The sequence below is a fragment of the Phalacrocorax aristotelis genome, chromosome 1, assembly GCF_949628215.1.
Source record: "Phalacrocorax aristotelis chromosome 1, bGulAri2.1, whole genome shotgun sequence".
NCBI lineage: Eukaryota > Metazoa > Chordata > Aves > Suliformes > Phalacrocoracidae > Phalacrocorax > Phalacrocorax aristotelis.
Genome location: NC_134276.1, coordinates 132,757,252 through 132,781,612, shown reverse-complemented (window position 1 = coordinate 132,781,612; position 24,361 = coordinate 132,757,252). Strand labels below are relative to the sequence as shown.

Below are 24,361 nucleotides of genomic sequence, written 5' to 3'. Positions count from 1 at the left end.
AAGCCCTTTAGGCTGCACTGGGCCTGGGGAAAGGCTTTCTTCAAGCCAGAACCCAGCCAGGGCCACCCAGGATGGCTTCTCCTGACTTGCTCTCTCAAATTCACACAAGTAATAGCTGTGAACTGGGATTGTTGATAAATGAAAGTTTTATATATATATACTGGGAAGGTTATAAACCTCCTTGCCCAGTCTCACCAGTCTCCCAGCAATGGCTGCCCCCATGGGCGAGATGGCTCAGTGACTGGTAATAAAATAATGAGCTGCCTCAGTTTACCATTTAATCAAGCTGGTTGGGCCTGGGCTACAGCTCAGAGAAGTGTTAATTGCGGTGGTTCATTCATGTGCACTCTGGCATCCTCTAGAAGTGAGGGGTAAGGTTACCACCCTAAGGTTACCCACCAGCTAAGTTGTCCACTAGATGTGCCAGTATGTCATGGCTGCACAGCTGATTGCTGAGGCACAGCAGGATGTGCACTGCGCTAGCAGAGACCCCTAAGATGCACACAGTTTATCCAAAACTGTGGCACCTGCATCATTCACAGAGGTGGTTTATCTCCCCCTTACATGGCATAAACACAGACTTACAGCTTCTTCCACACCGAGACAAGCTGATCTTTGTCTAGAGAGCAAGCTTTGTATTAACCCTCCTGGCACCCTGTCCAAGCTGTCCACATTCAGTCTCCCAGTAACAGAGCCAAATACTCTTCGAGTAAGGTGCCCAGCACTTCATAGGAATTACCTAGCACCCAAATTTTTGGACCTCTTGTCAGATGTTCAGCAGAATAGTGTCTGTGACAGCCTCCTATGTTAAAGATGTTGGTTTCCCAAGACTGGACACCACCCCATCGTTCTTGAAAGAGGCAAAAAGATACCAGAGAAATTCAGTAGCTCTTTGTCATTAAGGCTTCACTGTGTACTGTACAACAAGCCTAATTCAATGGCATCTCCCCTTCCAGCTCCTTCATGGACACACACCTATTTATAAATGAAAGAGCAATTCTGCAGGCTTTGGGGGAGTGGGGAAGGCTAGTGTTAAATTACCTCTTTAACAGCTTGGCATTGCTCTGAAAATGTCATCTAAACAGACTATGATTTGAGAGTTAAAAGAAAACCAATCCAGCAAATGTTTCCCTTCGCAGTTATTGTCACATCTCCAGCCCATCTCTGTGCTGTTCCTCACATTCTGATTGAATGCACAGTACAGCATGACAACCTGATGGAGACATCAGCTTATACAACAGGAGTCCTCAGGTGCAGGAATAGCAAAGCGTTTGGACATTTCTGTCACAAAGAAACTGTAACCAAATCTCTGCCACTGAGGCAAAGATAAAAAAGCATTATGATGCATTGGCTAAGTATTTGCAGTGACCTAGCAAACATACCAGGGTCATATATTCCTTATATACATTGTGCCATCAGTGACAAACTCTTTTTTCCTTTATAAAACACACTGAGGTGAGGCACCACTACAGCACAACGCATTCTCATCACCTCAGTGCGTTCACGCGTCTTCTCTGACACAGGGACGTGACAATACGTCACTGGCGATAACTCTTCACTAAAAAATTCTTACCACAATGTATACCGGTTCCCTGCTGTTGCAGCATTGCTGCATTTGAATGGGCAACACAGGCTACCTTGGGTACTTATTTCCTTCCTCGCACAAAAAAAAGCCAAATGGGGATTGGGGAGGAAGACGGGAGGTGCTCTTGGGAATATGAAAGCTAAGAAACTTTATTTCCAAAAAAAACCCTGCCCTGCTTCCTTAGCATCAGCCAGACCGTTTGAAAAATCCCAGCATCTAAAACAAAGGGAGAGAACAGCTGGGTGCACAACTGGAAAAAACGGCACGCTCCCTCTACCTCACGCGCGCACCCAAAACGCGCTTTCCTCCACAAAAACAGCGCTGTCGCGCACGAACGCTCTCGCGGGAGCCGTGACTGCGGGGGACACGGCAGGGGACGCCACGGGGCCCGCCCGGAACGCAGGACGCCCCCTCCTGCCCCCCACCACCGCCCCCCGGCCGGGCGCGGTGCTCCTGCTCCCCCGCCCCCCCCCGGGGGGCCGCGTTCTGCGGGACGGCGGGGCTCCGGCGCGGGAAAATGGAGCGTTCCCCGAGCGGCGGCCGGACTACAGCTCCCAGAAGGCAGCTGCGGCCGCCGTGCGGGGTTGGCAGCCGCCCGTGGGCCCCCGTGGCCCCCCGCCCCGTCCCCAGCCCCGTCCCCTTGCCCGTGCTGGTGGCGGGAGTCCCCCGCTGCCTCCCCCGGGATGGACGTCCTGCGACGAGCCCCGCCGCCCGGCCGCGGGGGGTTTCCTCCTTTGTTGCCGGTGACACGGACTCCGTGTGCCTCCCAGCGTCTTGGGGTTTGCTTGGGTTTGTTCACCCGTGGGCATGAGGTGTGGAGCCGGACACGTAGTCTTTTAGGTGCAGCCTTTGAGTTTGGGGTGAGTTTTACTCCGCAGCTACGCTGCTGCTTGGAGAGGCCGAGGAGGGTACTTCACAGAGACCGTGGGCGAGAGGGATGGCCTGCAGCTAGGACACAAGCTGAGATTTGTTCTGTATTCACTAGTGATCACCTAGAAACCAATCCTGTCTCTACCCTCACATTCTCCTTCCCACCCCCTTTTCTGTTCTGGGCATGTATGCCACAGCCTTTGTCTTCCCTTCTTGAACTTTATCCCTTTTCTATTGCTATTTAGTGAAGAATCAGCAGTGAAATGCCAGTGTTTTCAAGTGTTGTCTTTTGATCTTAAAGTCTGCGTCAGGACACGGTCGTGGGGGCGTAGGACTTGCTGAGCAACCTCAGTCTTTACCCTTATCCTTGCTCATCATGACAGACAAGGCAGTGTGGCTTAAGTGAGGGTCTGGAAGCCTTCTGTAGTGAAGTGAGGCAAGAGGTTTGCAGGACCTGAGTGTGCCCCAGTGAATAGAGGGGCTACTGACATGAACTGGTAACAGTGGGCAGGGTGTTGTTATCAATTTATTCTCTGTCATAGCTTGGGTTGGATTTCTCACAGTAGCACCCCCAGCCTCCCACTTTGATTGGAGCCTGTCCAGAATAATGCTGTTGAGCAGGCGCTGGGGCTTGCTGGCACTCAGCCTCCTGGGGCACCAGCTGGAGCTGGAATATTTCACAAAGTACTGCTGTGTTGCCCCTGTGAAACAAGATGAAGCTGAGAGAGGCTGACATCCCACCTACCCCTCCGCTCTCTGCAAGCCCCTTTTTGGGGAGGGGGATCAGCTTTTTCTCTCCCAAAAACTTGCAGTTCCAGTGTGCCATCACTTGATGTCAAGTGGGCAGCCGGCCTGTGGCCAGTCCTGAGGTCCTTACATCAGTGGAGGGCACGATTAAAATCCCTGCAAGCAGATCTTCATGTGATGTCATTTGGTGGAGATGGTGGGGGCAATTCCCACCCTCCCACCTGCCTTCCCCATGGCATTCCCCAGCTGGGTGGCCGACGGAGCAGTCTGGCTGTGGGACAAGGCTGTGGAAGGAGGTGGGGGTACTTGGGCCTTTTCTTTCTCTTGCCAGTCCCCTCTGCTTGTTTTGATTACCTTTCTGCATAAGCCTTTCCTCCTTTGATGGCAAAATGTCCCCACTTCCCAAACACTGGCACGTAGAGAGAAACATCAGGCCAAGCCAGGCAACTCAGGTGTGAAATACATTTTAATTGATTTAAGGGATCTCTAGTTTGTCTGTTGCTCAGCTGAGCATGGGCTGTCCAGAAGGTGAAGCAGACATTATGGGAAGAGAGAGGGTGAAGGAGTGCAAGAGGGAAGGAAACAGAGAAAAATGTCACGAGAAGCAAATGAGAGCATGGGTTTGTTTACGGATGTGTTTTAATACATCACCCCACAGTACTACGTGCTGACCCAGAGACTGACAGCACACACACATGCACACCCAGTGAGGAACAGCAGTGCACTTCAATGCTAAGCTGCTGGCAAGCACAGCCCAACACAGCACAGCACTCAGGGTGGAAGGAGGGGACACTCGGGTCCCACCAGGGCTCAGCGCAAACACCCACCTGGGGCACAAGGACACCGTAGGCCAGTACACATACACCTACACACATGCACAACAAGAGCGAGCCACTGGCAACACTCATCCAAACACAGCTACAGGTGTGACACTTGTCCAAACACACCAGCCGACGCACATATGTTCACCGCACATGCTTCGGCGTACAAGGGAAACACACTGAGCAGCATGCTCCTGTAGTCTAACACGTGAACAGAGTGGCTCAGATGTGGCCCTGCACAAAAAACAAAAGACACAATGCCTAGATCCAGAAATGCTTATGACCCCAAAGCAAGGGACAGGGTGTAGGCCTCTCTCTCATCCTTCACCTGGGTACCTCTAGCCAGGGACACCTGAACTTGAGTGGGTTTGAGGTGAGAGGGAACTGGGTTGTAGAGGGGGGAGAAAGAGCAAAAAAGGGAGCAATGGAGGGAAGGGGGCTTCAGAGTCTGTGAGGTGGGAAAGAGCAGCAGGGTAGCTGTGCCCTGGGGACAATGTTCAAAGAACACTTGGATTGCGAAAGTTGTGTCCGGCAAAGCGTGCTTCATCGCCAAGCTCTTCCTCAATCCTGCAGGAGAGAGAGAGACAACACGTCAGGCCCTTGTGTGAGGGAGCATCAGAGGCGCCAGAGTGGCAGTGCATCAGCCAGGAAGCTGACATGGGCTGGAGGAGCTCAGCTCCTGGCAGATGCTGCATCTGTGGGTCTGCACTCTCATGCCAAGGGGGATGGAAGGAGTCTGCTCCAGAGATCTCCCTGGGATCCTACTGTCATCTCTGTGCCTTGTCTTCATAACATTTCCCCCACAAGCCCCATCTACCCTTAGACTTTCAGCTTCTCCCACCCCAATTAGTCACTCCCCCGCTCTCTCTTCTGCATTACCATCTCTGGAGCCCCTTACCTCATAAGCTGGTTGTATTTAGCCAGGCGTTCAGACCTGCAGGGAGCACCCGTCTTTATCTGTAAAGCATTCCCCAAAACAAATACTGTAAGATGATGTTAAGACTTGCACCAGTTTCCCATGGCGGGGCAGGGGATTCTGTCTTCGCAACCCTTTGCTTTCCTTCAGGCCTGGGCATGGCCTGAGTCTCACCTACCTGCCCAGTGCACAGTCCTACAACCAGATCAGCAATGAAGGTGTCTTCAGTCTCCCCAGATCGGTGGCTCACCATCACCCCCCAGCCATTCTCCTGGGCCAACTTGCAGCTGCAAGGAGTGAGAAATGCAGTCAGTAGCTCCCACTCCTATAATCACCACCTGCACAGAGTGAGATCCAAGCACTCGCTCCTCCCACCCTCAGCATTCTATACTCTGGTAGAGCCCCTGCTGTGGTTCATCATCAATCCTGCAAAAGGGTTGTCCTGCAAAAGACAAAGGCAGCAGGCTGGACTTACGCTTGGATGGCCTCCGTGACGGATCCAATCTGGTTGACTTTGAGCAGGAGACAGTTGCAGGCCTTCTCTTCAACAGCTCGCTCGATGCGCTTGGGGTTTGTCACTGTCAGGTCGTCTCCCACAATCTGAATCCCCACATTGGCTGTAAACTTGGACCAGGCCTCCCAGTCATCTTGGTCAAAGGGATCCTCAATGGAGACCACTGAAGGGACAACAGAAGAGATGTGAGTCAAAGATGCCACCCTTCCCAACCCAAAAACACAGAGGGGATGCACCTGTTAAGTATGCAACACCAGTGCCAGTTCCCTACTGCCAGGCACAGCAGCTCACCTGGATAATCACGTACAAAGCTTTGGTAGAGGTCGCCCAGCTCATCAGCAGAAATGTAGCGGCTTGGGTCATCTGGGGACTTGAAGTCCAGGTCATATTTGCCATCACGGTAGAACTCGGAGGCTGCCACATCCATACCGATGACAATCTTGTCCGTGTAGCCCGCCTTGTCGATAGCTTCCTTGAGGAGCTCCAGAGCTGGGAGGAGGAAAATTGCAGTCATGAGAGTCAGCCTGTGCAGAAAGCTCCGACTTTCAGTGGGAACCTCCCCTGGGAGGGTCCTGAGAGCCACTGAGAGCCTGATGGTGTGGTGGGAGAGGTAGAAGGGAGCCCAGAGCACAACAGAAACATACCAAGGAGCTGTGGAGGCCATATCCAAAAGGACAAGGAGGAATTAAAATACAATCCACAGCTCAGCAACAAGCTGGGGGAAGGTCTTGGAAAAGTCTGTGCACACATGAAAGGTTTGTTTGGAGAGGTTGTGACAGACAGAGGCAACCCCCAGGAGAAGGAGCCTAGAAACCATTCCTTAACACAGGAGGCCAATGACACTTAGACATAATATTTTCGACCAGCATTTGGGGAATGCTGTGAGCTGGGTGTGGGAAGCCACAACATTGCAGGCAGAGGTACCCCATCTCTGCAGGACTCTCACCTTCACTATTTTCCAGGATGTTGGGGGCAAAGCCTCCCTCATCACCCACATTGGTAGCATCTTTGCCATACTTCTCCTTGATGACACTCTTGAGGTTGTGATAGACTTCAGCCCCGATGCGCATGGCGTCGCGGAAGCTTTCAGCTCCCACAGGCAGGATCATGAACTCCTGCATGGCCAGTTTGTTGCCTGCGTGGGAACCTCCATTGATCACGTTGAAAGCCTGGAAGAGACCATGAGAATCAGAGCTGAAGGAATTGGTCTTGGCACCACCTAGAGGAGACTTGCAGATGAGTCACCATGCTCATTCATGCCACATCCCACAGGGTAATGTAACACATCGGCTACAATGCATCACACCAAAGGCACATACAGCCCAGTGACTTCCTTCCAACAGTGGCTGAAAGCAAATGGTTGTAGAGGACTTTCCCAACTGTTTCCCTCTCAGAGATCTCCTGAGCTATATGTGTTTATCTGTGCTGTGTTTATCTGTATGTGTTTACCAGCAATGCTACACCAATTTCTCTTCCAAGATCTTTCTCCTTGACCCCGAGAAAATGTTAGCACCCACAATACCGTTTGTGAAGGAGTTTCACAGGGCAGCTACCCCTGGTGCGAAGACCCACATTCCCTTGTTTTGAACTGTGTCCCAGAGGATTCACATGATGCCCTCTGGTTCTTGTGCTAAGAGTGAGATTCTCAGTCAAACCACACCACAACCTCTGCCGTATCTTCCTCATCCCCCTCTTTTCCATATTGAAACCTGATAAATCTCAGGCCTTGGTTTTATTCCTTGAGAAGTGCAGTGCACTCAGCTGATGTTTCAGTCCTATATCCTTCCCAACACACCCTACAAACTTTCTTTTGAAGTTTCTGAAGGTAGGTATCGAAGACAAGAGAGTCTTACTGGCACAGGGAGGATGAGATCAGAGTTGCCAGCCAGGTCAGCAATGTGCCGGTACAGGGGGACATCTTTCTCTGCAGCTCCCGCCTTGCACACAGCCAGCGAAACTCCCAGGATAGCATTGGCACCAAACTTGGCTGTGGGCAAAACCAAGGTGAAGTTAGGCTTCACAGACAGCAACCTCCTGCCCAGCGGGTTCCCTTACCAGCCCAGCCTTGGGCTCACCACAGCTATGATAGTGTCCCCCTGCTCTAGCCCTGCAGCCTCCCATGCTCTTTACTTCCCAGGCCAAATGAAAGGAATTAGTTACATTTGTTCTCTGTGCCATCCATCTCAAGCATCAGGTTGTCTATCTTCTCTTGATCCACAACAGAGAGGCCCTGCAAGAAAGAAACAACTCCTGAGAAGGGGAGGCTGAGAAGAGCTGTTGGCTCTGGTGTGTGAGGAACAAGGTGTTGATGGAGAGCTGGGGGTACAGGGACCTTTTTAGCTTGTGGGAGAACATATACGCACAAAGCTCTGGAAATTAGTGTCTCAGGATATAGTCGTTAGGTAACCACAATGATGTTGCTGCAGTGCAGTGTAGAGGTACCCACGCTGGAGAGGGGATCAGCAGCAGCTCAGCCAAGGCCATGCATTGCTGGGGACACAGGACTCCCTTGGGGATTTACCCAGCCTTTTGGCAGCTTCCAGGGAGCTTTGTGGTGCTGTGGCCACACAGAAGCTAGGCAGAACAACAGTACATGCTCGACCCCAAGCAAGCGAATGTAGACTGGATGGAGCCATCCCCGGGGGCGAGGTAGAGAGCAGGATTAGGCCCAACACAGGCAGCCCTCCACCAGACTGGGTATTTTTCAGGGGTGGAGTGAGCTGGGCTCTCAGCCAGACCCCGCCACGGGCTGCATGGGGTGTAACGTGTGGCTTCAGCCCAGCTCTCCTCAGAGCAGGCTCCAGGTCTTCAGGTGTAAACAGGCTGCAGATGTGACACCACCACACCACAAGGCTGTGCTTGGGGGCCTGCCAGACCTTGCATGGCACTGTCACTGCTCATCACAACATGAATGCTGGGCAGGGTGAACAGGTGTGAGGCCACAGACATGTGGATGAAGTTTAAGGCTTGAGGAGGAGCACATCTGAAAGAGGGAGAGAGCTCTACAGGGAGCATCAAGGGGACTAGTTAGGGGGTACAGATGCTGCAGTGGACCAGATAGTGTTAAATCCTTTCTGCCCAGAGAAAAGATCACTGTGGACACATACAGGCATGGAGGGCAGGAGGGGTGTGCCCAGGTTCACAGAAAGCATCACTATGTCTGTTAACCCAGTGAGATGAAGAGAGTCAGAAACAGAGATCAAGGGACAGAGACAGACCAGAGTAAGCGCTGGATAAGGGAAAGCAAAGAGAAATCCTTACAGAGCCCACGAGAGCTGGGGCGACAGTGCTGTTGATATGATCCACGGCCTGCAGGACCCCTAAAGAAGGGAAGAGACAGATAAAGAGAGAAAGAGAGAGAGAGAGGGTGAGGCAAAGAGGAGAGCGCAAAGAGGGAGGGAGAGGACTGATAGAGAGACTGAGAGAGGGAGACAGTGAGGGAAGATCTAGGCCTGATCTTCACACTAGGTCTGTGCCTCTGTGGTCTCTCTGATGAATGGTACCCTCCAGCAGAGCCCCACGCACAGGCAGCCCCAGGGACAGGGTGCAGAGCAGGCATCTCCCCACCTTTTCCAAGGAAACGTGACTTGTCATTGTCTCGCAGCTCCAGTGCCTCATAGATACCCGTGGATGCGCCGCTGGGGACCGCTGCCCGAAACATGCCTGGGAAACGGCAAAACACAGGTGTGAGACAATCAGGGTATGAAAAGGAGGCAAACCCCTCATGTACCTGCTTCTGTCCTGCTTTTGTGGGAAAGGATGTGGTAACTGCTTGTGCAAATCGGTGGACCTGCTGGCTGGCGGCTCATGCTGGTCTTCTCAGAGATGGAGCACCAGGGTGGCAGAAATAAATGCACACAGGGCTTCCAGACTGAGAAATCTGGATCTCGGGCACACAGAGGTCAACACTGATCCCAGAACTATGGATGAAGGGTGGAAGTCTGGCTCCTCAGCCCTCCTCCTGGTTCCAGAGGCAGCCTAACCCACAGCCGCCAGTGGCTTCCTCCCCCTCAGAGTGGGGCTGGGTTTCTGCCTCTGTAAAGAAGGAAGAGACTGGTTGGATGCCTGCTCTGGCCCCTCACTGCTCCACACCCCTCAGCCCACCTATCTTTGGGCTTAGCGCAGATGCAACTTGTCCAGTTGAGACACATGTGCATTTACATGCCTGCCTGCACAGACATCTCAGGGACAAACCTCCCCCTGCCTCATGAGCTTGGCCATGGATGTGTTTCCAAACTTGTACTGTGTCCCACAAAAAGCATAACTGCAGCAGGGCATTGCGGGGATACAACAAGAAAGTAAGTATATTTATGTTAATGAAACCTTCTGTCACTGCTACTAGCAGGCACATGGCCCAAGTCAGATACACGGCAGCCAGCTGTCTCATCGTGATTTGCCCAGCATGTGTGTGGAGCTGCTGAGCACACGCACAAGCAGAGCTGCAAGCAGAGGTCTTTGCCTCTTCCCCTGGCTTGCTGTCTTTCAGGGGTTCACCGGAGAAGACCCTCCAAGCTCAGTGGAATGTGGCAGGCTGCCATGCAGCACCAGCTCCACTGTGATGGGCAGGACTTCCCCTCCATCTCTTGTCACCGCCCACGTACCTTTGTGTGTGTACAGGTCCACCTCAACAGTGGGATTGCCACGGGAGTCCAGGATCTCACGGGCATGGATCCTCTCGACTGCCATGGTAAGTCTGTGGAGAGGAGAGGACATATTCAGCTCTCAGGGGTCCCAGGCTGTGGTGCTCACCCTTCTAATGTCTAGACAAGACACCGACAGAGAGAAGGGAGCTCAAGAAAGAGTGACTTTATAAGCTGGAGGTAAAACTCAAGCTCAAAGTAATTTGGAAATTGCTATTAAAACCCACATTGTGGGAATCTACCCATGTTTTGTCCAGGTTATCTATTTGAATTTATTCTGTCCCTTTGCTGAAGATGACAAACTGGGAGCTCTCTCTCCCTCTCTTCCTGTGCCACAGCTGAGCACTTCCCCTTCTCAGGGCTCCTGATCCAATCCCGGGTGGCAGAGATGGGGAGGGTGCCACAGCATCCACGGGTGGCAGAGAGGGAGGGATCAGCTGGTGCAGCCGGGAGGTGCCCCTGTCCACAGCTCCAAGGACAGGGCACTAGCTCCCGGTGCCTCCCTTCCCCTTGCCGGGAGGCAAGAACAGCCTGGGCCAGGGCCAGGCAGCAAGCAGCAGCTGCATCCATGCACGGTGGGCAGGGAGCCAGCTGAGCGCGGCAGCTGCCTGGGGCAGAGCCAGGCAGGGCGGGGGGCCAGCCAGCCGGCAGGGACTCTCAGCCCCTCTCCAGCCTGCAGCGGGGGGAGCTGCCCCAGCCTGGCTCTCACAGGCCCGCAGCAGTGTCCCCCCAGCTGAGCGCCTGGCTCAGCCTTCCCGTCTCTCCCATAAGCCACCAGGTCAGGCTGTGCTGAAGCGACCAGAGCGTGGAGGAGGCCAGCAGCCCGAGGAGCCATCTTGCTGAAGGCCACAGTGCCTCAGATGTGGGAGAGAGGGCTCTGAAGGGAGGGGGAATCTGGCCTGGCCTGAACAGAGGGTCTGGGCCCAACTCCTGATTCTTTGCTCCACTCCTGTAATAGGGAAACAGATAAGACTGGGAGGCATCTCTGTTGGAAGAGGAGGGTGAGAAAACCTGGCGTTTTGGGGCGCCTGGTTAAACCTGAAGTGGAAAACAGGCTGGTGGGTGAGGACAGCTGGTTGAAGGAGCATCTCTTGCTGAAGTTTGCTCATTAGGGGGTCCAAAACATCTCGTTCCTCCACATCCCACCTTCTTACTTCCCCAGCCGTGGGGCCGTGCAATGCCAGGTAGCTGCATGCCCCCAGAGAGGGAGCAGCAGCGAGGTACATGTCAACCCACAGCCCCAGCCCTACCAAGTTTTCCTCCTCCAGCTCCCACAGATGATTCACTCAGCCCTGAGCAGGACCAGTCCCACACAAAACTCAGTGCAGAGGCTGAGCCTGGGGTAACCACAGGGCCCCAGTCAGTACCACGCCATGGTGCATGTAAGCATCTGGCAGGGGTATGGCCAGCACAGGGAGGGGGAGGGCGGTGCAGTGGGGGGGTGGGGGTGCTGCAGATATAGCACATCACAGCACCAAGGCGAGCTAAGAAGCAGGCTGGGGAAAGCCAGAGTTGGCTCTCGACCCCATTGCCTTGGGTTGGTGGAAATCACACGGGCATGAGGACAACGCAGTGCTCTGAAGTTTCAGCAAGAGCTTCCCGTACTGGGGAGTATCAGTCAGCAACACCAGGGCTCTCTGAAGCCTGCGCAGGGCCCTCCACCATGTCCATCTGGGCTGGGATCCCCCATCAGCCGCTTTGGCGGCGCTCCTCACGCCATCTGGCACACACCGCGGGAACTTCCTCCAGAGCCATGCCCGTGCAGCTGCGAACTTCCTTTGCAGCAGTGTCCTGGCCATACCCCAACAGCCTCCACACAGGAGAGAGGAACAGGACCCCTTAAAGTGATCTTTGACAGCAAGACCCATGCCAGATGCAGTGCCTCTCTGCTTACGTGGTCATGTTGCCTGTGGTCACATCCCTCTCCCTGCATCCACCTGCCCCTGTTTGGGCCAGCTCCAAGGAAGCCAAATGACAAGCCCAAATCCAGTCTTGCCTGCCCCACCCCATCACTCACTTGATCTCTTCTCCTCTCCAGTCCTTCGCACCCCTTTCTCCACTTGTGTGGCTGCCCCGTGTCCCCCTGTGTTTGCCCTCCTTTGAACAGCGCAAAGAACCACCCTGAAATCCCTGGCATCAGCTGCACTGTCCTGAAAGGAGGTCAGAGGCGGATAAGCAGGGATAAGGGATTGGGACGGAGCCATAGCCAGGAGCCCATAGACCAGAGTGAGGCGGAAAGAGGTGCCAGGCTGGAGGCTGGGCAGCCTCCCTTGAACAGGGGCTGGGGAGGGCACCCTGAGAGACTGGCACTGCTGCAGTGCCTTCCTCTGGACACTGCTTCGTGGCACTGCGTGTCGCCAGGGCATCGTCTCCCCGGAGTTCTTGCTGCAGCAATTTCCCCTCCCCACCAGGCAGGCCAGCATGGCAAAGACCTTCCCCCCAAGCCACCGCCACCAGTACCGTGTGCTGCTGCGATTCCCCCGGGCTGGGCACTGCTCCCAGGAAGCCCGCACTGCTGCAGTGTCGTGGCTGATGCAGCTATTGCTTGCTTGACTGTCACCTCCTCTCCCTGCTGCCCCCCCTCTCCTGTGTGATGTGGGGCTGTGCAGATAAAAATACACCCCCTCTACTCCCTCCCTCTCCCCGGGACCCGGCTGAGCGCCCGTGTTTATGCCAGCACCTCGGGAGACCGGGGGACTGGTCTGCTCCGAGGCTGGGTCCCTTCCCCAGCAGCGCCCAAACTGAGCTTTGCCTCCTCCCCAGTACCACCCCCCTCCCCCATGTAAAGCTCCATCCTGCAGCACCTCCCGGCAATGCCCTTGGGAGCACCGCCTATCCTTGGTTGCCTCCCTCCTGCAATTCCCTAGGTTCACATCTGAAACGATGCTTGCCGCGGGTAGGGAAGGAGGGAGTACCTGGAATTAAAATATGAAAGAAAAGTGAGAAGGGCGGGGGTGAGGAGAAAGAGGTGGGAGGAGCAGGGGGAGGAAGTGAGGGGAGTTTAGTTGTTAATGCCGCTCACCGCCGTCCTACTCCGCAGGGACCCCAAAGTGCGTGTGGGGTTTGGAGGGCACAGGGTGGGGAGCAGAAACCTGCATGCGATGAGAGAGGTGCTGGCCGTAAGGAGACACTTACCTTCCTAGGGCAGGGGTGAAGGTGAGACTGAGAAAGTGCTGGTAGAAAGGATAGAGGACGGAGCTGAGGATGTAGGACCTCAAGGGGAGATGATGTGTCCTCTGAGCCGGCGGCGGCGGCGGCAGCAGCAGGATGGAGACGCCCCTGATGGGGCCGGGCCGGCAGCATGTGACCCAGAGCTGCGATGAGTCAGGATTTAGCGAAGCTTTGCAAACAGCACGTAGAGGATGGAGAGCGAGCGACCGAGCGAGCGCGAGACTGACAGACAGAGACAGACACAGACAGACGAGGGTGGGAGAGCCAGGGAATAGGAGGGGATGTGCAGGATTAACAATTCCAGTCACTCCAGGCTCATTAATTATTTTTATTCAAATCAGAAAATCTTGTAGGATTTTTGGGAGCCATAGATCGAGCCATAGAACATGTAACTCTCTCCTTTTCACTCTTGGGCCTGCTGAGAGTAGAGCATATGAGAACAGTGACTGCAAAACACGCTGCAGTACCTCAGGGTAGTTTCCAAGACCAGGGTGGGTAGCCCTCCTCTTTTCTCCAGGAGCAAAATGAAGTGAAGGTAGCTCTGCTGCCTGCAGCGCTCACTTTCATAGCCACACATGTAGGGGAAAGCAAATCTTGACTGGCTCTGGGAACAGGTGTTAGAACCAGGGGTCACTCATTCACATCACCCTGGAGAGATCCCTCAATTTCCTGAAGAAGGAAAGAGGGAGATGTTAAATGACTCCATGCCTGACTTCTTTTCCCCTTTCACTTCTCAGTTCTGCTAGTGGGGTTGGGAGTGGCACTAGGGTTGTGAAGCCTGGTCTCCATTTCAGGCTCCTCTGCCCTTGGGACTGACTTCCCTCAGCCTTCTCCTCATGTAAGCTAGAGGAGGAGAGGCTTGATCAGCATGTTTGACCCTCTCTTTTTCCCTTCACTTCCTTCTCCTCCCCATACCATGCTGCTCTCACCTTTCCTTCTTCCTGTCTCTTCTGACAGATTTTGTTCGCCTCTGCCCGCTCATCTTGCTCAAATAATTCCTTGTCAAGGCGTTGCAGGTGCGGCAGCAGGACCAGGACCTCCAGCCGGTAATTGGGTTCATCAGAGCATGGATTGTCCAACAGCACCAGTGCCTGCAGCATGGGGAGGACCTGCAGTTTTGCCACCTCCTGAAAGCTACTGATCCCATTGTTCCTGAAGAAGAGGAAACACAGAAGGCAGGGGAAAGAGACACATGCAAGTAGTGAGGTCCCTTGGAAACAGTAAGGTGACAAGACACAAAGCAAAACTTAGCAGCATGACAGACCATAGACCTTAGATCACAGACCTGTGATCTAAGATTCAGATCTGTCTGCAGCTCCCCAGCCTGAGGGACAAAAGGGACACCTCTGGACTTCTCTGTGCTTAAACAGTCCACTGAATTGTCTGATATTGCCATCGGCCTGTATGGCAAATGCTGAAAAGTAAAGGGCACTTGCAGTCATGTCCAGGACACAGAGAACACACAGAGAGGGCTCCAGAGGAGTTATGGCAAGGTGCGGTCCAAGAGTGACTGAAGAGATTGTTTTCTGAGAAGCCCAGGAATGGTCTTGGCTGTTATACTCCTAGACAGCTGAGCACTGAACTCCAGTTAAGGATGGTAAAGATCAACCCGTTCCCGTCAGGTCTTCAACTTCCAGAGGGGCCAGAATATCTGAAAGACCTAAATGGGAATACAGCCTGATGGAGGAGTCTTTAGTACTGGCAGAAAGCAGGCAGGACCTACCGTAGATTGAGGTACTGCAGGCACTTCATGCTACTACAGAATCCGTCCAGGGTCTCAAGCTGGTTGTCACGCAGGTGCAGCTTTGTCAGCTGCTCAAGCTGCTCAAGGCCTTCAAGGCTCTGAATGGCATTCTGGGCCTGAGCACCAGGGAGGCAGGAAGACAGAAGGAAAAAGGAGACACATGGGAGAGGGAACAGCAGTTATTTCTGACCTTTAAAGCTCTTTCTACCCTTCAGACCCCCTACCACACATAACACAGCCTTCTCTGAAACTAGATAAGGTTACTCAGGGTCTTGCCCAAACAGGTTCTAAGTATTCAGATTCAAGGACCGAAAGTTTGCTGAAGAAGTGTTTCCTGTAACATCACTTAGTGACTGAGATCAAACCACCCCAGATGAATATTCCACTGCCAGCACAGCACCCCCTTCTATGGCAGTGCCAAATCTGAGTTCCTAAGGCCTCAGAGAGCAACAGCTCGGAGGGGAAAGAATAGACCTGAGCCAGAAACAAGTGTATTTAATGGATGCATAACCAGCTCCTCTCAGTCACATAGTCCATGTAGTCCAGGGATCTTCCAGTGTCAGCGCTTCTCTTATGGGAGAAATCTACTACCAAGAAGTCTTCCCTTCTACTCCTCTAGGAGCAGAAGCAGGCTGAGTGTTCCTGAGAGAGGTTGCAGAGGGGTGGGGGTTGTTGGTTGGTTGAATTTTAAGCGTTTCCTAGTATAATTGTTGCTATCCATCCATAAGGGCAACTTCTTGCAACAAATCTGACAATCTTATGGTGAGAAGAATGTGTCCTATCTGTTTGAAATTCCCCATCATCGAATTTCATTCACTTCACTGTGATGTGAGTTACGAGATGGAGAAATACGAATCTCTGAATGACAGCAAGTTTCACGGGAGGATTTTGGCTGGAAAAGACCACTAGAGGTCTCCTGCCCAACGCTGGCCTTACCGCAGTGCTAGCATCAACGCTAGGTCAGACGGCTCACCGCCTTGTGCAGCCAAGTTTGGATCATCCCCGGTAACTACAACCACTGCGCCACGTTCTCCAGCGTGGAGCTGAGCAGGGCTTCACTTGCGACTGTGGCTCAGGGCTGCAGTCTCTAAGGGTGCAGATACCTCCATGGGAAATGGGGAGCAAGGTGCCATTCTGCTCTGTGTTCCTTTTTGGTACCCAGGAAGTGACATGGCCAATGCCTGAGACTAATGAAAGGGGCACAGGCTGAACTGGTGGGATAAGAGAACAGTTTAGGACTGGGTCACTCAAGAAAAGGGCATTTCATAGAAAAGGAGGACTCTAATGGAGACTGGACAAGGAAAAGTCTGGACCAGCTGGGCCAAGTAAAGAGGGTAACACATAAGGACAAAAAGGGGAAATGGAGCAAAGATGTAGCGAAGGTCATCTGAACAGATTTAACAACCAGGAAGGGTCAGTAAATTGTACCTCAGAGGAGATCAGGAGCTGGCGTGGGAAATGGGGTGAGTAGCTCACAAACCACTGGTTTGTAAAATGAATAGTAACCTCCCATCACTCTCACTTTCTTCATGACTTCAGTGTGAATAGTTTTAACAGTTCTGGCCCTGCAAGCACTAACAGGGCAAATGCAGAATGGATTTTTTTCAGAGGGTTGTTTTTTCCTCCTAAACCGAAGAACATTCCATATGACTCCTTTAATGAAACGCTCACATCATCACCTTACCTTAGAAACCAGTTCTTCACATAGAGGTGATGCCACCATTTCTTACAGAAACTACTATGATAAGTTCCTCATAATTCTCGCTCCCCTTCCTGCCTACCTGACCTTGCTCTAGCTAGCCTTTGTCACCACTGCTGCACAATGACCAGGAACCAACGCAGCCCTGCTGACAGCAGTGATCCTCAAACTGACACCAGTGCCACATGGTAAGCAGCCAGCTCGTAGTCTTCCTGCTAGTAGGTATAACTTTTTTTAATGCTAAATTTAATCTGTGACTATGTCACACATTAACCAAATTTGGTTCAGGTTCTTTAAATTGAACCCTTTGTCTTGAACCTTGTCCTCGAGGCATCAGCTTCATATACCCACAGCTCAAGTAGTACCAAAATCTTTATACAGAAAGCAAAGCTGTACTGGGAGAGACCCCACCTCTAAAATGACTTAGTGAGCAGGCGGACATGGGAGACAAATTCAAGCCCCAAAGATTCCTGAGAAATGAGTCAGTTGTTCTAGTTTTAATAATCACATCTTGCAATTTGCCCACTTCATATGTGCAGCTCAGAAATTTCTCAGTCATGCCAGGAACCTTCTTTAAATATAGGTGCAGTGTTTGCTTCCCTCCAATCATTCACTAAAGTGACTGGTTTTACTTTGCAATTCTGTATTGTGTCTAGTGACTTATCCACTTCATCCCTTCCTCCAGCACCTCTAGCCCTAAAATCTCAGTTTTCTACCAGAAAATTGCAGACAATCTGAGCAAGCGGTCTCCTCAGTGTTTTCTGCCAGGGAGTCTTTTGATGCAAAAGAAACCATATAGCTTTTCAAAGCTTTTTTCATCTTTAACTGTTTTTTAAGAGGTAGTGACTCAGAACACCTATCCAGTCTTCGCAAGCTGTAGCACTGTGTGATGCATGGGGCTAAGCCATACATACTTTCTTCTGTTGCATCTCTAGGAGTAAATGTTCCCTGAAGCAATTGTTTATGGTATTAGGAAATTGCTTCTCCTATCTTAATTTCGCTGCAATGTTCAATCAGTGTCTTTTTGGCAGCCGAAGGTGTGAATCATATAATTGTGCTGTTTTTAAACCAGTATTTGATTAGGCCTGTCAGAGAGGGGAAGGAGGCATCACCTCCCCCTGCCACTCAGAGCAAACCTGTTGCTTTCTCCACTGGCCTCCATGGGTCCTGGGACCCACAGAATACAGGCTTGCTAACACTGCCAGAAGAGAATACCACTCTCCCTCATGGAAGGCCAGGAGGGAAGAACCCAATGCACTGAACATTGCCTACTCCTCCGCTCTCTGCAGAGGAATCACTGCTCAGTGGCTAGTCCCTTTGCACTATCTGGGCAGACAGTGTAGAAATAGCTACCTGAAATTCGAGAATATTGAACTGAATGGGCTAGCACAAAAATTATGCTGCTTTGAAGGGGACAGCCTCCTCCCTTCCTCCCACTGACTGGAGGTTCCAGGCTTTGCAGAAGCTCTGCCCCACTCCCCTGCCTGGCTGATCCCTTACCAGATAGAGGTTCTTGAGCTTGGGAAGATCAAGCCCCGCTGTGCTCTTTAGCATGTTTCCTCGCAGCTCCAGGATTTGCAGGTTGAACAACTGACCATGACTTAGGCCCAGCGCTGTCTGGATTTTATTTCCTGAGTGCCAGAGGAAGAAGAAACAAGAAGAGAGTTAATCCCACCCAAAGAGAGCACCTATGTGCTCAAGAATGAGCAGAGGTAGTCTGTATCACCTTTCAGGCTGAGGTTGGCTAAGCTGGGGTGAGTAATGCCCTCCATATCCTTGATGCGGTTGTGAGCAAAGCTGATGATCTGGAGGTAGGGGAGCTCCTGCATGCAGGCACTGGTAAGCAGATTCCCATCCACCTTCAGCCAAAGCAGGTGGGTTAGGATGCTCAGTGGAGACAAATCTTGCAGTTTATTCTCTGACAAATCCACATACCGCAGATGAATGAAGCATTCCAGGAGGCTGATGTCTGTCAAGTCCCTGTGGGAGTGAGGATGTAAATAAAACATTGCTCATATTTCTCCCTGCCACCACCTTTCAGTTTGCTCCTCGCCACTACTGGAGGGAGGGCATCCTCCTCTCCCACTTCCCTGCTGCCCCAGGAAGCCTTGCTGGAGAGAAGGAGGAAAAAGGCAGGTGATAGGGACAGGTCAGATTGTGTGTCAACAAGGCTGAATGGTAAGATTGGACGTGCTTTCCTGGCACAGGGGTACTTATTCCCATTGAACTGTAGCTGTCAAGAGAGGGCAGAACAAGAGCAGAAAAGAAGGTAAGATTGGAGGATGGGTCTGTTAGACAGTAGTGGTAATACCAAGGATTGCACGGAAGGACTTTCCTAGTGGGAAAATGCTGGTTGAGATACCTATGAGGCTGCTGAAAGACATAGTCTTACTGAAACCTGTTAGTTACGTCTAGGGTTATGTGGGTGTACTGACAGGGGCTGGGGTTCCAAACTATCCCCAGGCAATTGTTGCACTGTATTTACAAGTGCATGCCTTAAAGGTTAGCAGTTAACAGAAGAGATGCTTAATGGATATTTCTTAAAGTGACTGTGGGGAGGTCACCCTGTTCAGGTCCTCCTAGGAGACCACAGTCCAGAGGGATGGACAGGCTCCCCTCAGCCTAGGGGGACCTTCGTGTTCCCACCAGTCTGTCTGGCTATGGCGGAGGCAGACCCCAGCTCAGGGCTGAGGATGGACAAGCTGCACTGAGGCACAGACTGGAAGCCAGACAGCTGGAGAACATGGCCTGGAAACACTCCTGCCCCACACAGCCGGTCACCAGTGGCATCAGTGGCCATGTAGATGCCCAGGGAGGAGGATGCCTTCTCCTGGGGCAGGTGTTGCACACTCACTTGTATTTGGCTTCAAATTTCACATAGGCGTGGGACAGGCCGTTGCTGGTCTTGCAGAGGAGAGACAGGCCCTCCTTCAGGACCTCCTCCGTCAGGGGACAGGGGCCTGGCACCTGGGGGAGAAGGAGAGAGCACAAAGCCAGGGCTGGCCTAATCACAGCCAGAGGGTGCTGAGGCCCCCTCCCTCACCTCTTCCTCCTCTTGCTCCGACAGCGCCTCGTCCTTCTCTTTCTCCTCGTCCTCCTCCTCCTCTCCCCCCTCCTCCTGAAGGCTGTACTCGTCCCCCTCCAGCTCCTCGTCCTCCATCCCCACAAGTCCCGCTTCCCGCCCGGCTGAGGGAGCTCACTCAGGCCCGGCGGCCGCCGCCGCTCAGGGCTGTGCGGGCCGTGGCGACCCGCTGCCATGGAAACTGGGGAGGCGGAGCCCGGCGCCACTGCCATGGCCACCGCGCTGGAGTGACAGCGTCGGGGTTTGGGGGCGGGGCTTGTTGCTTCCTGCGCCGGCGCAGAGCGGGCGGCGCTGCAGGGCGCTGTAGCCTTCCTCTGCCTCATCCCCACAGGCGTCGTCCTCTGGGCTCTCTCAGAGACATCCCTTCTCTCACCAGCCTTACCCCTGCCCCCCCTAATCCGGGCCTCTCTGCTGCCTCAGACAGGTCAAATGTGAAATCCAACGTCAGCTCTGAGTAACCCCCCCAAAAAAAGAGACTTATTGTATTTCATAGGCACTGTTCCTGTTAGTGCATCCCACAGCTAACGCTCCATTTCCTGCAGCAATGTGGGTGCTGCTGATTTGCTGCTCATCGGCCACCCGAGCTCCCCGTGGTTTCTTTTTTCATCATCCTGCTGGCAATACTCCTCCCCACTGACCACTTGTGTTAGTTTGCTGCTCTGACTGCAGTAGCTTCCCATTTTTGGTATTAAATTCCACGTGGACATCTCAAAAGCATGTCTCTCCTTCACCAGAAGGACTTTGTGATGTTACTGTACCTTCCCAAGTGCTCCTGGCCCTTCCTAGCTGGGTAGCAGCCGCAATTATTAGTATATCCAAAGAATTGAAGGATAATTTCAGTGGGAAGGGACAACTGGACGTTGTCCTGTCGACTCCCTGGCTCAAATTGAGGCCAGCTTCAAAGTTAAGTCAGGCTGCACAGGGTGGCGGTCACTCAGGTGGTGAATATCTCTGAGGAAAGACATTCCCTCTGGGAAAGGTTTAATTAACACATTGAGCAGAATTAGGCTCAGGCTCTGCATGAAACCTTCCGTGACATGATCTGCCGGATGCCAGGCAGTGGCTTTTGGAGTACGGTGCCCCAACCTGTTGCAGGCCACGCTGCTTCAGCCCCTCTCTTCCAGGCTGGGGAGCCGGGGAGGGCTGAGGCTGCCAGTGCCCAGCAGATGCCATCAGTGCTGGCCCAGCTTTGGCAGCCCTGGGCATGTGGGTGGCTGTGACCTCATCGGCTGCCAAGCAGAGCCAGGTGTTTACTGGCCAGGAATGCTGCTCAGAGCTGATGGCCACCAGTGTTTTGCAGTTAGTACCAAAAGTTAGTATCAAAGTCCAAGGCCCTGCTCCCTTTCCTTCCAGTGCACTTTGCTCCTTCGCAGCCCCTGGACAGTGTCAGTGTTAGATAAGCTGGTCCAAGCTGAGCTGGACACACAACCATCAGACATGAGTCTCACTCTCTCACAACATGTGTGCCAGCCATCACCGCTCCTGCAAACCACCCCTCTGTGCTCAGGGCTGCACGGCAAGCTGCTGCCCATGTCCCCTGCCTCATCCCGCTTTACTCACCAGCACTGACCTCTTCTCCTGTGGTACACTCGCTCCATCTGAATTCACTTTCTGGTCCTCAACCTGCATATGATGTGGTTTTCCACTACATCCCCCGCAAAAAAACCTCTCTACACATAAAGCACTCTAGCTCCTCCTGCCTTTGCTTTCCAAGGTTTTAAGGAGCCCTTCAGCAAATCAGTGCTGAAGGAAAAGCAACAACATGCTTTTCTTCCTGTCCCTTGTTCCTTTATGCTGAAGAACAGACTGGTAGAAGTCATGTATGCCTCTAGGCACATTTTATATGGTCTTGCGACAGGAACATGTGGCTCGATTGCTTTGTTTCTAGATGACCACAGAACTTACAAGAAACAAGAGAAATTATACAAGGAATCCCAAATCTTTAAAAGAGAGACATTTTATGTAGGTTTTATATTAAAAAAAAAAATTCCCAAACCTAACTACACTGATCATTAAGGAGGTTGTGTGACAAAAGCTTGTCTGCACACCCACAAAGGAGCACAGGCAGATGACAGCAGGAGGGGGAGCCCAAACAGCACCTCACCAGGCTGCTCCCAGGCCCACACCAGGAGCCACCAGCCCACCAAAGGCCCATCCCCACACACCCTGAGGAGCACAGGGGCACGATGGTGGGTGGGAACCCAAATTAAGGACTCAGAGGAAGGGACACCTGGTTGGGACCCCTTCCAGGGCTGTCCAGGGGAGCCTCAGCCTCAGAGCACCTTTAGGGCTTGGGGGGTCGCTGTGTTCAGGGGTATGGGAACACATGACAGGGAAGAGTGGGGATTGCACAAGACTCATTTAGGGCATGTTTAGGGCAGGAACCAAAGGCAGGAAAAGGAGGGATCTAGGTGATTTGTAGAAGAGCAAGTGTGGTAAAACAGAGGAATATGACAATAAAAAGGGCCGGTTGCATGTAAATGGTTTGTTACGGTTTGTCTGGCTGTGCCCTGTGCCTGATCAGTGCAGCCCATCCCATCTTCTCATTAAACTCCGTTCACACTTTGCCCTGGGTGAGGGACTCTCATTGCCACATGCAGGGGGTGTGCGTGCGGTCTGGCTGTCAGCAGCTGGGCTGGGACTTAAGGCCCATGTGCCTGAGCAAGGGTGTGGGAGCAGTGAGGATGCAGCCAACGAGGGGCCAGGAGGGGGTTGTGAGAGAGGAGCCAGCTGCCTGGGGGAGCAGGGGAGTCCTGGCAACTGCCAAAGAGTCTGGAGGTCCTTGGGGGGCCAGAGCACCACAGGGGAAGCTGGCTACTGGAGGATCAGGGGGACTGGTGAGACTGGGATTGAGTGGCAGCTACTGGGCAGGCTGCCTGAGCCCAGCTGCTGGAGGAAGCCACACTGTACATATGTCTATGTATGTATATATATATAAAAATACACACACATATATATATATCTATGCATGCTCACTAGCATACCTCCATCCTGTTCAGCCAGAGGAGGGGGTGGGATGAGGCTGCTGGTGCTGTGTTCGTGTGAGTGCTCTGTGTGGCTGGCCTTATCTTCATGGTTAGCTGCGTATTTGCGTGGTGCATATCTATGTGTGCGTACCGTGGGAATACAAGCTCAGCCTGGCTAGTGGTTGGAGCTGAAGACATGGAGCTGCAGCAGCTTCCCTCAGGCTGTCACATCTGGCACAATGCATTTTTCCCCAACAACAACCTGTTTAATATCCAACCGCTGCAATCTGCAGCAAGTATCTGGCACTATTTCCACTCCACAGAGCTGTGGTCCTGCCAGAAAGCAGACAAAAAGAAGAAAAACAAGGTCTGGCATTCCTGCCAATGCAAAAATTATTTTCCATTAGTTTATTTCTCAGTAAACAAATGCTTTCATGCCTCTGTATTCTCCTCAAAGCAGCAAGATCAATGCTCAGTTCCCATCTGTTTTTTTTCTATGTAGGTCACTCTCCTGGGCTCTTGCCTAGCTCTGTGCACAGGGCTGGGCAGCACCAGGAACCACCAGTGAAACTGTAGCCCATGACTGATCCCGGTGAGTGATCCTGGCTACCTGCTCCCAGCAGCCTTCACCACAGTCACCACTGCTCTGGTCATACTGACCCCAATGCCCCGAGGCACCAAACTAGGGTCATGCCCCAGAAGCCCCTCAGAAACTCTTATTCTGGTTGTAGAAACCACATAGTTTTCAGGTTTTGTTTTGGGTTTTTTTTTTTTGCCTTTGAAGCATCCTCCTCTCCACATCACTCTGCACACACTGAAAGCCAGCAGCTGTCAGCTCTGTGCTGCAGCCAGGCTCTGCCTTCTCAGGCCACAACTGCAGACCAGACACATGAAATAGAAGAGGACCTCTCAGATGTGCATGAACAGACTGAGTGCCCCTTTGCATGTCTGCTCCATACCAGAGCACTCCCCGTAGGCTACCAAGGACATACTGTCCCAGAGCTAAGCTACTTGTAAGGCATTTCCTTTCTTGTTACCCTTAGTACTACCTAAAAATCCTCTACCTGGTGCAGCAGCTGGGATGTAACAGCTAGTCTTGCTTTCTCGCCCATCAACACAGGGCTGCAAGCAGGCAGCAAGCACAGCCTCAGCACATGGCCTAGAAGCCTTCCCTGCAAAGTAGGGAGCTGCTCTGCTCTACATTTAATGAGCAGTAAAGTCCACAGTCCACCAGTCCTCACAGCCAGAGTAGGGATGAGTGCATTACCAAGCCTGCCTGGAAAGATCAGCTCACTAATGGGACAGCCAGGTGCTCCAGCAGCTACTGGAATACAGACACACATGGAAAAGATGCATACAAATCACCATGGGCCCAAAGAAAAGCTGTGACATGACCGAAGCAAGATGCTCAGGGCATGCTGGGGGTGAAACCTATGATAGCAAGACATAAGTTGAACCTGCAGTGCCTACTGGGGCAACAGCAGGCCCTCAAAGAAAAGCCCAGAAAACCTACACTACCCTCTCTGCAACCAACTACCTCCAGAAGTAGTAAAATCTGTACACTGCTTGTCCCCAGCTGCTTTCTGAATGAGATCCAGGACACACC

At 52.6% G+C, this 24,361-nt stretch overlaps 2 protein-coding genes across 3 annotated transcripts; both read right to left on the bottom strand.

Annotated features, from left to right (window-relative positions):
* Nucleotides 1–3,650: 3,650 nt before the first annotated feature.
* On the bottom strand, nucleotides 3,651–13,390 carry ENO2 (enolase 2). Of its 2 annotated transcripts, XM_075108636.1 has the most exons (12): nucleotides 13,229–13,390; nucleotides 10,055–10,146; nucleotides 9,021–9,116; nucleotides 8,715–8,773; nucleotides 7,614–7,683; nucleotides 7,307–7,440; nucleotides 6,400–6,622; nucleotides 5,745–5,942; nucleotides 5,415–5,616; nucleotides 5,118–5,226; nucleotides 4,922–4,980; nucleotides 3,651–4,590 (listed from the first exon to the last, which is right to left on the bottom strand). In XM_075108636.1, the coding sequence occupies exons 2-12, from the start codon at nucleotides 10,137–10,139 to the stop codon at nucleotides 4,521–4,523; spliced, it is 1,305 nt and encodes a 434-aa protein (XP_074964737.1). In that variant the 5' UTR covers nucleotides 10,140–10,146; nucleotides 13,229–13,390; the 3' UTR covers nucleotides 3,651–4,520. The 2 variants fall into 2 exon arrangements, with proteins under 2 accessions (XP_074964737.1, XP_074964727.1); XM_075108626.1 differs by lacking the exon at nucleotides 8,715–8,773 and having other exon boundaries at nucleotides 13,229–13,373.
* Nucleotides 13,391–13,573: 183 nt separating this feature from the next.
* Nucleotides 13,574–19,963, bottom strand: LRRC23 (leucine rich repeat containing 23). Its single transcript, XM_075109557.1, has 7 exons — nucleotides 19,751–19,963; nucleotides 19,562–19,674; nucleotides 18,434–18,687; nucleotides 18,208–18,338; nucleotides 14,988–15,124; nucleotides 14,194–14,416; nucleotides 13,574–13,933 (listed from the first exon to the last, which is right to left on the bottom strand). Exons 1-7 carry the CDS (start codon nucleotides 19,865–19,867, stop codon nucleotides 13,895–13,897), a joined length of 1,014 nt encoding a protein of 337 aa, XP_074965658.1. The 5' UTR covers nucleotides 19,868–19,963; the 3' UTR covers nucleotides 13,574–13,894.
* Between the last annotated feature and the right edge of the window lie 4,398 nt (nucleotides 19,964–24,361).

Bases quoted from the DNA above. Each gene is read 5' to 3' on its own strand.
- ENO2 (XM_075108636.1), bottom strand. From the start codon at position 10,139: ATGGCAGTCGAGAGGATCCATGCCCGTGAGATCCTGGACTCCCGTGGC. The intron at 7,684-8,714 runs GTAAGGATTTCT...TCTTTCTTGCAG, and splicing joins CCCCAGCTCTCGTGGGCTCT to GGCCTCTCTGTTGTGGATCA. The intron at 4,981-5,117 runs GTAGGTGAGACT...AATGCTTTACAG, and splicing joins TAGGACTGTGCACTGGGCAG to ATAAAGACGGGTGCTCCCTG.
- LRRC23 (XM_075109557.1), bottom strand. From the start codon at position 19,867: ATGGAGGACGAGGAGCTGGAGGGGGACGAGTACAGCCTTCAGGAGGAG. The intron at 18,339-18,433 runs GTGATACAGACT...TCTGGCACTCAG, and splicing joins AGCCAACCTCAGCCTGAAAG to GAAATAAAATCCAGACAGCG. The intron at 13,934-14,193 runs GTGAGAGCAGCA...TTCCTTCTTCAG, and splicing joins AGAGACAGGAAGAAGGAAAG to GAAATTGAGGGATCTCTCCA.